This window comes from Procambarus clarkii, chromosome 32, assembly GCF_040958095.1.
Source record: "Procambarus clarkii isolate CNS0578487 chromosome 32, FALCON_Pclarkii_2.0, whole genome shotgun sequence".
In the NCBI taxonomy this organism is placed as follows: Eukaryota; Metazoa; Arthropoda; class Malacostraca; order Decapoda; family Cambaridae; genus Procambarus; species Procambarus clarkii.
In genome coordinates this window covers 11,470,451-11,483,411 of record NC_091181.1, presented here as the reverse complement: position 1 = coordinate 11,483,411, position 12,961 = coordinate 11,470,451, and the positions used below count along the sequence as shown (strand labels likewise).

Here is a 12,961-nt window from a genome sequence, read left to right as displayed (position 1 = left end):
GACTCCAGCGAGCAACACATGGTTGACACATTACATGGCATGAGTGTAGAGGGATACCTCGAGGTACACCCAGGTACCTCGAGGTACACCCAGGTACCTCGAGGTACACCCATATACCTCGGGTACACCCAGATACCTCGGGGTACACCCAGATACCTCGAGGTACACCCAGATACCTCGAGGCACACCCCAGATACCTCGTGGTACACCCAGATACCTCGAGGTACACCCAGGTACCTCGGGGTACACCCAGAAACCTCGGAGTACACCCAGATACCTCGGGGTACACCCAGATACCTCGAGGTACACTCAGATACCTCGAGGTACACCCCAGATACCTCGGGGTACACCCAGATACCTCGAGGTACACCCAGATACCTTGAGGTACACTCAGATACCTCGGGGTACACCCAGATACAGTGGGGTACACCCAGATACCTCGAGGTACTCCCAGATACCTCGGGGTACACCCAGATACCTCAGGGTACACCCAGATACCTCGAGGTACACCCAGATATCTCACGGTACACCCAGATACGTCGTGGTACACCCAGATACCTCGAGGTACACCCAGATACCTCGAGGTACACCCAGATACCTCGTGGTACACCCAGATACCTCGGGGTACACCCAGATACCTCGATGTACACCCAGATATCTCGAGGTACACCCACATACCTCGTGGTACACCCAGATACCTCGAGGTACACCCAGATACCTCGAGGTACAACCAGATACCTCGTGGTACACCCAGATACCTCGTGGTACACCCAGATACCTCAGGGTACACCCAGAAGCAACAGCCTGTGAGAAGTGTTCCACTGTGATCGTGTTCAGCGAACCTTAAGTGCAGACCAGAAGTATTGCCACACATGGTCTAAGGTTCAAAGCCCTGCATGCATGTAAGGAGGAATGACCAGTAGTGTAGACCACTCTGCATTTCACTCGTTCAAACCAGTGTATTGCCGTCAGCCGGCCGCGTGATGCACAGCCGACAGCGTGTAGCACAGCCGGCTGCGTGTTGCACAGCCTGTCGCGTGTTGCACAGCCAGCAGCAGCACCTGCACCAAGCCCAGCTGTAGGCGGCTCGCTGTACACCTGCCATTCCACGTGGCAGGAATGGCAAATCCTCGAGGATTTGTTCTCGTGACCCGCTCCTCCACCAGAACACCACAGGCGTCACTTTAGTGCTGCTCCTAAACTGTCTGCTGCACCCTGTCACGTGTGACGTACGACCACGAGCGGTTGTTGTAGAGCACGACTACCATGAGCAGTCGATGTAGAGTACGACTACCATGAGTAGTCGATGTAGAGCACGACTACCATGAGCAGTCGATGTAGAGTACGACTACCATGAGCAGTCGATGTAGAGTACGACTACCATAAGCAGTCGATGTAGAGTACGACTACCATGAGCAGTCGATGTAGAGCACGACTACCACGAGCAGTCGATGTAGAGCACGACTACCATGAGCAGTTGATGTAGAGCACGACTACCATGAGCAGTTGATGTAGAGAACGACTACCATGAGCAGTCCATGTAGAGCATGACTACCATGAGCAGTCGATGTAGAGCACGACTACCACGAGCAGTCGATGTACAGTACGACTACCACGAGCAGTCGATGTAGAGCACAGTAGTAGGGATGACATGCCACAGGTCCCCATTTTTTTTTTTTGCCAGAGGACCCCTGTGGACTTGACATGCCACAGGTCCCCATTTTTTTTTTTTGCCAGAGGACCCCTGTAGGGATGACATGCCACAGGTCCCCATTTTTTTTTTTTGCCAGAGGACCCCTGTAGGGATGACATGCCACAGGTCCCCATTTTTTTTGGGGAGCGGACCCCTGTGGACTTGACATGCCACAGGTCCCCATTTTTTTTCAGGTCAAATATCCCCTGTGCGCCCCAAGGGTTTCAGGTAAATTTAGAAAATCCCCTGTGGGCCCCAAGGGTTTCAGGTAAATTTTGTCAGTCACAGATTTTAGAAGTAAGGATTTCTTATGAGAAAAAATAATTTCCGAGACATAGAAGTTTGTTAAGGCCTTATGGGACAAATTCAAATAACGTATGTAGCTCTTTAGGGCTTCCAGGAGAACTCTACGGACATATTTTACATGTTTTCAACTTACAAAATCGTCTATGTAAGCCTTAGTTATTCATATAAATTTAGAAAATCACCTGTGTAAGTCATTGTTTTCAGGGTTTCGTACATCACACCCCCCTCCCTCCCCCCTTACCTCGCAATCTGTCGCCTCACCTGTATTTACTTTAGACGTCAGCCAGCCAGCCAGCCAGTCAGCTCTTAATCTTATCTTATCTTCATAATATCTGGACCGTCCCTCCTCTCTCTCTCTCTCCTTTCATTCAGTTCAACTATTTTCCAACATCGTATGTTTGCTCCTTTTCATTAAGCAAGTCAGTATGTTTGCTCCTTTTCATTAAGCAAGTCAGTTTTACACAAATAAATCATGTTAGTAAGCAAGTTCTAGCTCACGTTCCCCACCTTAGTCCCCTGTCGTATAAAGAATACTATCATTCCAATCCCTCTAAAATTTAAAAATAATCATATTTCAAATGTAGTTCAATACAGTAATTAGTTACCAAGCTCCAGCTCTTGTCCTCCGCCTTAGCTCTCTCTCGTATCTTCGTTAGTAACAGATCAATTCCCCTGAAATTTCTACCCTCTGTATTTCAGACACCGTAAATAAAATCAAGTCAGTTATCGAGCTCCAGCTCTCGTCCCCGCCTTAATTCTCTTTCGTATCTTTGTAAATAACCCATCAATTTCCCTAAAATTAAAAGCAGACATACTTCAAAGTTAGTAAATAAGATCAAGTCAGTTACTGAGCTCCAGCTCTCGTCCCCCACCCTCTTCCACCCTCAAGTCTTTGTAAATAAACCATCAATTTCCCTTAAATTTTTACCCTCTGTATTTCAGACACCGTAAATAAAATCAAGTCAGTTATCGAGCTCCAGCTCTCGTCCCCCACCCTCTTCCACCCTCAAGTCTTTAACCCATCAATTTCCCTGAAATTTTTACCCTCTGTATTTCAGACATAGTAAATATGATGAAAACAATTATAAAACTCTAGCTCTTGTCCTCTGTCCAAGTTCACTCCTGTAAATTCATTACTATCAATCCAAATCCCCCTGAGATTTAAACACCCAACTACATTTTCAGACATAGTAAATAAAAACCAGTTCAGTTATCAAGTTACAACTCTTGTGCCCCAGCTTAGTTCATTTGTGCAAGTTCTTTATTTTCCAACTAAATCACCCTGAGATTTAAGATCACCTTATTTTCTAACGTAGTAAAATTAATCTGGACATTAGCCTTAGATCATCAGACATAAATATATTCGATCAAGTCCGTCTCCAGCGTATCTCTTATCCGAGTATACACATAACCCCAACCTGTTTAATTATCTTTCACCCCCTCCCACCTTCCTCCATCTCATCCAAGTCTCATAAATTTAAAATGTAGCTGTTAATTTGCGTTCTTTCCCCGTTCATAGCATATTCTCTGTAAGTTCAGATCTGTACTTAGTCTTACATATTCTCTACTTCTTTCCAATTTTATACAAGACTTAAACAACTATTACCGTCTCCTCTATCTTATTTAAACATGAGTCATATGTAAATATACCCCAACTCTTTCCATCCAATACAAGTCCTAGCTTGTTCACCGCCCAACTCACTACGCTATTTCTACTCTACATGTTATAGCATGTTTTCCGCTCATCTTGGTACCAACCCTTACAATCTCTCTCTCTCATTCCTTTACATGTCTCAGCATGTTCGCCTCGCATCTTACTACGCTGTCTACTTTACATGTTGTAGCGTGTATTACTGCGTCCCATATCTTATTTAAACATGAGTCATATGTAAATTTACCCGACTCCTTCCATCCATTACAAGTCCTAGCTTGTTCACCGCCCAACTCACTACACTGTCTACTTTACATGTTGTAGCATGTTTTCCGCACATCTTGATACCATCCCTTACAATCTCTCAATCCTTTACACATCCCAACTTTCAACCCTTTCTTACAATTTTCCTCCATCCCTCCGCTACATGTTCTTACCCGTTCATTACAGTCCACTACTTATTCTCTAATCATCTCTGTACTAATTCTCAAAACTAGTTGGTTCTGTCATTTTAGTAAGTAAGTAAGTAGATCATCGTTATTAACAACGACAACAACAACAACAACAACAGTAACATTACTAATTCACAGTAAGTTACTACTGAGCATTTGGTAGTTATCCATTTTCAAATAAGGTCAATATAAATCATTCTAAGACATCTTCGTACAATTAAAGATACTTGCCCGTGCACTAAGTCATTACTTACAGTAGCATCTTAAGGCATTGTTTTCGTAACTCAGTTTTATTAAACATACACCTTCATTAGTCAAAGGAAAACTTTTCAAGTCATTGTATTCAATATTTCCGTTAAACTTACTACATCATGTCATTATTCGGTTTCATAATTAAGTACTTGTTTCAGTCCTCCAATGTAATAAGCAAATTATTCTATTAAGGATAAAGAAATCTTATTTAGAAGAGACATTAAGTTTATTACAACATTTAACGCATACAAGTGTTTTAGTAGTTATACAGGTATTCAAGAAATCATAAGTGTTCTTAGTAGTTTTACAAGTGTTCAAGAAAATCATATACAGTTATTCTTAGTAGTTATACAAGTGTTCAAGAAGCAATTATATACAAGTGTTCTTAGTAGTTATACAGGTATTTCAAGAAATCATAAGTGTTCAAGAAGCAATTATATACAGTTATTCTTAGTAGTTATACAAGTGTTCAAGAAAAACATATACAAGTGTTCAAGAAATCATAAACACTATAGTCTTATATAGAAATAAACATTTTAATTTATAAAAGAATTATAAGTAAAACATGTATTTGATTTCACACAATGAAACTCACTATCCAGCAAGTTAAAAAATCCATCACATGCACAGCACCCCCCTTCCCCTTCTCCAAAATAGATTAGTTTTTGTCCCTTAAATTCCTTTAAAACATAGAAAGCATCGCTATAAACATTATCATCACAAATCAATTCAGGCCAGGACATTAGAAGTACTTCTCTGTCATTACAATAAGTCCTAACTGCTTCTACAGCGTCCATTTGTTCAACCTCCATCCACTTACTCTCACCCATATTCGAGTAATTATCTGTAGCTCGTACCACATTAGTATGTCTTATCCTAATAAGATTTTCAATAAAGGCCATACCAGAGAAAACACCAAGTACAGGATCCTGTCCTATAAATCTCATCACTGCCTCTATTTCTATCTTTTGGGGGGTATGATATCCTATTTCTGGTCTCATCTTTATTAAATTTAACGGAAAAGATGGAAAGCTCTCCTCCATATGATCAATTAAACTCCAATGTTCATCTTCTTCTGTTTTAGGGTGAATAATACTAAGCTCTTTCACAGTCTTACTATTTACCTGCTGTTGCAGTTCATCCTGGCTCATTATAGTATACACTTCTCGTTCTTCAGAACTCAACTTATTAATAAACCAGTTTGCAGCATTTGGAGAACCAATTTCATCCACAAATTTTCTTATAAAAAATTTATCCTTTAAGTTACATCCTATAGGCACTTCTTCAAATTCTGGAAATATGTATTTAAAACGGGGTTTAGGTCTAAAAGTGCAAATTATTTTATCGCCTTTAAATAACAAAGAAATTTTCTTCATCTCAGCCTTACTAGGAGTTTTCGTCAGCAACAACACTTGACAATTCTCATGTTTCTTGAGTACATCTGTAACACTCTCTTTTAAGCTAAATAAGACTATGTCGCATTTTATCATTGGAAGTTCTTCTTTCAACTTTATAAAATCACGACCAATCAGTATCATTAAAACATTTTCACTTTTGCTAATAAACTTTGCTAGAGCTGGAACAATGTTCTCATGCGTACATTTATCAGTATGTGTCATCACTTTATAAGTCTGTTTTTCCGCCAGGGGCATATTCTTCCACAAAACAGTCGAAGCTGGACTTTGCCATATAGTTTCTGACACAAGATCAGGCATGCTTCCAAACCCCGGTAGACTCTTCACATCCATCACATGGGGTAGATCTTTAAACAAAGAAAAATACAATATTTAACACAGGGACTATTAAATAATCATAACATTTCAAAACTAAAAGATATTCAATAATAAGCAAAATTATATCACAACAAATATAACGAGTACTGTAAGTACACCATACAATAATTACTTACTGTATACAGCAGCCATCGATTCAAGTATGTCTTGTCACTGCTGGACCGAGATGGGGAGTTTATGGCAAGATATATCCCGACCTAGCTTATCACATCGGAGATTGTTACGCTCCGCCCCTCTCTCTTAGCTGTAGTTTCCAAATTAGTTATATGTATTATTTCAGATCTACTAGTTTTAACTATGACATTCTCTTCCGTTTATTAGATCTACCCTCTACTTGTTTCTTCTCTCTCCCAGTCCCCGTAACATCTTCTCCAAGAGGTATACGAACCATTAATAATTCTTTTTTATTATTCTTTAAAACATAAGCTAAATGGGCTAGTCCTGGAAAATAGTGTGTCTCCCATTCTTCTTGTTCTTCTTTACTCCATCCTATTCCGTCATTAAACCCAATACCATATGGAATAATTATACGCTGGATTAAATTATTATTTCTTGCCTGACAACAAATTTGTCTTATTGCAGATTTAAAACTCCAACGTTTAATAATATCTTTCTGTAATCCTAGATCTTCATTAGAGCTACTGTATTGAAGTCCTATAATATGAGGTTTTATTTCTGGTTCTGGAGATAAAGCAAGTACTATACCACCAGGAGTTATATTATTCTGTACCACTTCACACTCGGAAACTTTACTGTAAGGATATTTTTCCCATAACAGTTGTGCAAATCCACCAGATAAATTATGAGAATCGTAGACAAGACAGTCTCCAGGTTTTAGAATTTCATCACTAGTAAAATCAGCATCTATAATACACTTATTCAAACGCTTAAGCTTCACTTGCATGTACATAGAACAATCCATCTTGAAGTAAGACAGAAAAAGTTTCGTACCTCTTCCTATATACTCAGAAAAGTAGAGTTGACATTTAGACATTAAAAAGGGAGAAAATAAACACACGAGTTTCTATTTTGTTATTTAATGTGTAAAAATGTACAATGTATTTAATTTGTAAAAATGTACAAAGTATAAATTATTTACAGACATTATTATTCCCAATCCATCTTCTCTTCTAAATTTGTAAAACTACTACTAACACACATTGTAACATTAGTATCAACAGACGTAGTAACATTAACAGGTGTTGAATTAATTGTATCAGACAACTTAGTGTTGATAGAAGGTGAACTAGCATCAGCGGTAGCAGGCGTAGCATCATCTTCAGGTGTCCTAGCAGCATCAGTAGCATTAGTTGGGGATCCATTTTGAAGAACAGCAATGTATGGAATCTTATTTTCAAAGATGCCGTGGGTGGATGACTGAGGAGGAACGATGTTTTCGGGACGTACTATGAAGAGTACAATACCTCGTTTTCGTAGTTTTTGTCCTATTTTCTCAAGTATAGGCAAATATTTACTTTCCCATACTGCGCAGTTGTCCAAATAACTTGACATGCCAAACCCATATGGAATAATAATTCTCTTAACACATCTTTTAAGAATGAAAACAAGGGCTTCCTTCAGAGCATTTTCAAACCAGCGCCATCTCTGATATTCTGTATCTTTTTCAAGTCCATCGTAAAAATGTTCATCTAAACTTCGTACTTCACACGGAGGATTTTCATATGCTGGTAAAGTTGCAGGTCTACTAGCAAACTGAGTCACTAAACCAATAATAAGGGGTAGATGGGGATCTTCATCCATCCTGTTGTTAAATTCAGGTGGTTCTCCAATATGTATACTGCCAGGGTTACTGCGATAAGATACAACAGCCCTGTTTTTGTAAGGAAAGTTTTCACGATGTAATCTCGCATATGGGTAACGATCCCACAATCCTTGCACAATTTTACACATTTGTACACTCGTAGCATCAAGATCGTACAATAAACAGTCGTGATTATTGTAGACGGGCAGGGAGGCAAAGTCTCCAATAATAGTCTTGATCTCCATAGCCTTGAATATCCAAGCTTGAAGTAGATTCTGACATCCAAGAAGAGGAGGACACCGTAAGAGGTCACTCCGGGGGAAGCATATATACATCTTTAGGCTGCGCGTAGAAACACTGCGCACACAAAAGGTTGCCAAGTGTTACTTGCTCTTCCTCTGCATAATCTCCTCGTTAAACAGTAATTTAACTTCCACTCCGTAGGGTTTTAACTGTTTATACATATCTTCAATAACAGGAAGATAAGTATTTTCCCAAACTTTATCTCTTCGAACACATGTAATCCCAATTCCTGTTGGTATTATAACTCTCATAATTTGAGGAGAGCCCTTGATAAAGTTAAATAAATCTTTCATACCATTCTTGAAGTAGACGAGGCGATTAATGGATGTATCTTCGTTTAATCCAGAGAGCATGTTTCTGTCTTTTGAGTTTTCTATAATTCCCTGAGCAATGTTATTACTTTCTATAGGTAATCCAATACCGTATTGTGTGGCTATAGCAACAATATACGGAAGATTTTCTCCTTTAGAGATATGAATTGTTCCTGGTACTGGACGATCTTCAGGGATACATCTCTTAAGACTGTACAAGGGTCGGCGAACATTATAAGCATCAGCATGAGAATATTTCTTGGCTAAGTCTAGGGCCATTCCTCTGGGAACACAGGATATACAGTTCACTCCGTACACAATACAGGTTTCATTATTACAAAATGAATCGTCGGTTAAATAACCCTGACAAGTTGTCAGAACAGTATCCATGGTGAATTTTTTTCTTCCTCGTAAGGTAGTAGATACGAACCAGATAGTCGTAATAATATCCCTAATGTGAGGTCCGCGCTCTTATATTGGGGGAAATGTAAAAGTTACCACTTATTTGAATATATTAATAAGGATTTTTGTTACCTTAGAGTGATATTATATATTACATTATAACTAATAGTATATTTCATTTTAGGATATAGATGCTTTAAGCATATATTTTAATTAGATTAAATAAGAATTTACTACTAAATTATATATATATATCTATCATTATGTACGGCAGCTACGAATAATGACGTAACAGTATACTTTTAGCGAGATTGCCAAAGTGATGTATTTTTCTAATAAGTCTAATAAATAATGAAAGTAGTTTACTAAGTATTTATATAAGAGCTTTATTTAATTATGAAACTTTAAGGATTTTTAAATAGAGAAGTATTTAGAGGAGATTACTGTCTATTATAAATGAGGAAACTGTTAAATATGTAGCGATGTACGATACTTATTTTAGGGATATATATACTTGCTTATCCTACTCTAATAGTTAGTGCTGCCCTCACACGATGGATCCTTTGTGTGCCAGGAAGTTTTACAGTATAGAAAGCCTTAAATGTGCAGGAGTTAGACTACAAACATTTGTGGATTGGCCCATTAAGTGGTTAAACCCTATTGACTTAGTTGAAGATGGGTTCTATTACCTTCGCAATAGTGATTACTGTTTGTGTGCATTTTGTTATTGTATAGTAGGTGCATGGATTGGTGGTGATACCCCCAGAAGACGTCATAAGATCATTAATCAAGACTGTGCCTTTATTAGAGGCGAGAGGAGTGACAATGTTTCTTTAGAGGTGTCTGAGATAGCTTTCAAATATGGACTGGAATTTGTTTCCCATAAAATAGAACTGGGAAATAAGAAAATAAGTGATAGTAGTAAGTATATATTCTTATGATGTATTCTTATACCAGTCTTATATACTCTGTACAAAACTTGATTGCTTAAATAGATACTTCTTATTCTTCTAAAGAATAATTTACGTAACTACGTTATATTTTTTTAGGTGGTGCTCCTCCTAAGGAAGATCTGGGATTGATAAAATTTAGGAAATCGCTGAATCCAGGATTGGTAACTTATAAATCTCGCCTAGAGACATTTGATATGACATGGCCTGGAAGCGTCAAGCAAACTTCTCATGAGCTGGCAGAAGCTGGTTTTTTTTACTGTGGTATGAAGTGTTTTAACTATTTTAACTTAATAGAGTTATAAGTAAAGAAATAATGAATATTAGTTAAAAGATAGTAACGAGATAATGCTGGATTGTTTTATGGTTTTCAGGTATAAGTGACCACGTCTGCTGCTATCACTGCGCCTGTGGAATACGAAATTGGAGACCAGAAGATGATCCTTGGACGTTACATGCGAGATGTAGTCCAGAATGTGCTTACATTATTCTTGCAAGGGGCAAGGAATTTGTTAAGAATGCTAGATTGACAATACCATTACCTATAAAACCTATAGACAATGATTTAATTAATATCTTAATGGAGGGTATGGATAAGTTCAAACATCTGATTCATAAAAAATTAATACCTGTGGAGAGTATAAGATATGCTTTAAGTGAGTACCTTAAGGAATCCAGAGATTTGTTGCCTTTTATTATACAAAGTAGATGTCTAGAAATGGTGTTGAGGTATATGCAAGAGGGAACAGATATTTATTTACGGGTACGGGACTTAATTTATGAAGCAGTTGATGATAAAAAGGAACAAGAAGTTACGCTTGAAGATCTGGGATTGAAAACTTTACCGGAGACTTGTACTAACACTGATGAAAACAAGGAGTGTATAGAACAATCTTGGGAAGAAGATATTTTATGCAGAGTTTGTATGGATAAAAATATAAATATTGTAATACTACCATGTAAACATATGGTGACATGCAGCGGTTGTCTTTTAGCTCTGAAATGCTGTCCAATTTGTAGAGGAAATATTTTATATATAATAAATCCAATTGCTTCTTGAACACTTATGATTTTCTTGAACACTTGTATAACTACTAAGAATAACTGTATATGTTTGCTTCTTGAACACTTATGAATACCTGTATAACTACTAAAACACTTGTATGCGTTAAATGTTGTAATAAACTTAATGTCTCTTCTAAATAAGATTTCTTTATCCTTAATAGAATAATTTGCTTATTACATTGGAGGACTGAAACAAGTACTTAATTATGAAACCGAATAATGACATGATGTAGTAAGTTTAACGGAAATATTGAATACAATGACTTGAAAAGTTTTCCTTTGACTAATGAAGGTGTATGTTTAATAAAACTGAGTTACGAAAACAATGCCTTAAGATGCTACTGTAAGTAATGACTTAGTGCACGGGCAAGTATCTTTAATTGTACGAAGATGTCTTAGAATGATTTATATTGACCTTATTTGAAAATGGATAACTACCAAATGCTCAGTAGTAACTTACTGTGAATTAGTAATGTTACTGTTGTTGTTGTTGTTGTTGTCGTTGTTAATAACGATGATCTACTTACTTACTTACTAAAATGACAGAACCAACTAGTTTTGAGAATTAGTACAGAGATGATTAGAGAATAAGTAGTGGACTGTAATGAACGGGTAAGAACATGTAGCGGAGGGATGGAGGAAAATTGTAAGAAAGGGTTGAAAGTTGGGATGTGTAAAGGATTGAGAGATTGTAAGGGATGGTATCAAGATGTGCGGAAAACATGCTACAACATGTAAAGTAGACAGTGTAGTGAGTTGGGCGGTGAACAAGCTAGGACTTGTAATGGATGGAAGGAGTCGGGTATATTTACATATGACTCATGTTTAAATAAGATATGGGACGCAGTAATACACGCTACAACATGTAAAGTAGACAGCGTAGTAAGATGCGAGGCGAACATGCTGAGACATGTAAAGGAATGAGAGAGAGAGATTGTAAGGGTTGGTACCAAGATGAGCGGAAAACATGCTATAACATGTAGAGTAGAAATAGCGTAGTGAGTTGGGCGGTGAACAAGCTAGGACTTGTATTGGATGGAAAGAGTTGGGGTATATTTACATATGACTCATGTTTAAATAAGATAGAGGAGACGGTAATAGTTGTTTAAGTCTTGTATAAAATTGGAAAGAAGTAGAGAATATGTAAGACTAAGTACAGATCTGAACTTACAGAGAATATGCTATGAACGGGGAAAGAACGCAAATTAACAGCTACATTTTAAATTTATGAGACTTGGATGAGATGGAGGAAGGTGGGAGGGGGTGAAAGATAATTAAACAGGTTGGGGTTATGTGTATACTCGGATAAGAGATACGCTGGAGACGGACTTGATCGAATATATTTATGTCTGATGATCTAAGGCTAATGTCCAGATTAATTTTACTACGTTAGAAAATAAGGTGATCTTAAATCTCAGGGTGATTTAGTTGGAAAATAAAGAACTTGCACAAATGAACTAAGCTGGGGCACAAGAGTTGTAACTTGATAACTGAACTGGTTTTTATTTACTATGTCTGAAAATGTAGTTGGGTGTTTAAATCTCAGGGGGATTTGGATTGATAGTAATGAATTTACAGGAGTGAACTTGGACAGAGGACAAGAGCTAGAGTTTTATAATTGTTTTCATCATATTTACTATGTCTGAAATACAGAGGGTAAAAATTTCAGGGAAATTGATGGGTTAAAGACTTGAGGGTGGAAGAGGGTGGGGGACGAGAGCTGGAGCTCGATAACTGACTTGATTTTATTTACGGTGTCTGAAATACAGAGGGTAAAAATTTAAGGGAAATTGATGGTTTATTTACAAAGACTTGAGGGTGGAAGAGGGTGGGGGACGAGAGCTGGAGCTCAGTAACTGACTTGATCTTATTTACTAACTTTGAAGTATGTCTGCTTTTAATTTTAGGGAAATTGATGGGTTATTTACAAAGATACGAAAGAGAATTAAGGCGGGGACGAGAGCTGGAGCTCGATAACTGACTTGATTTTATTTACGGTGTCTGAAATACAGAGGGTAGAA

At 37.9% G+C, this 12,961-nt stretch overlaps 1 protein-coding gene and 1 pseudogene across 1 annotated transcript; both read left to right on the top strand.

The window, feature by feature from the left end:
* Positions 1–12,961, top strand: part of LOC123759260 (glutamate receptor ionotropic, delta-2-like) — a 191,962-nt pseudogene that overhangs the window by 58,589 nt on the left and 120,412 nt on the right.
* On the top strand, positions 8,969–10,986 carry LOC138370404 (baculoviral IAP repeat-containing protein 8-like). Its single transcript, XM_069334758.1, has 3 exons — positions 8,969–9,846; positions 9,975–10,139; positions 10,250–10,986. Exons 1-3 carry the CDS (start codon positions 9,480–9,482, stop codon positions 10,933–10,935), a joined length of 1,218 nt encoding a protein of 405 aa, XP_069190859.1. The 5' UTR covers positions 8,969–9,479; the 3' UTR covers positions 10,936–10,986.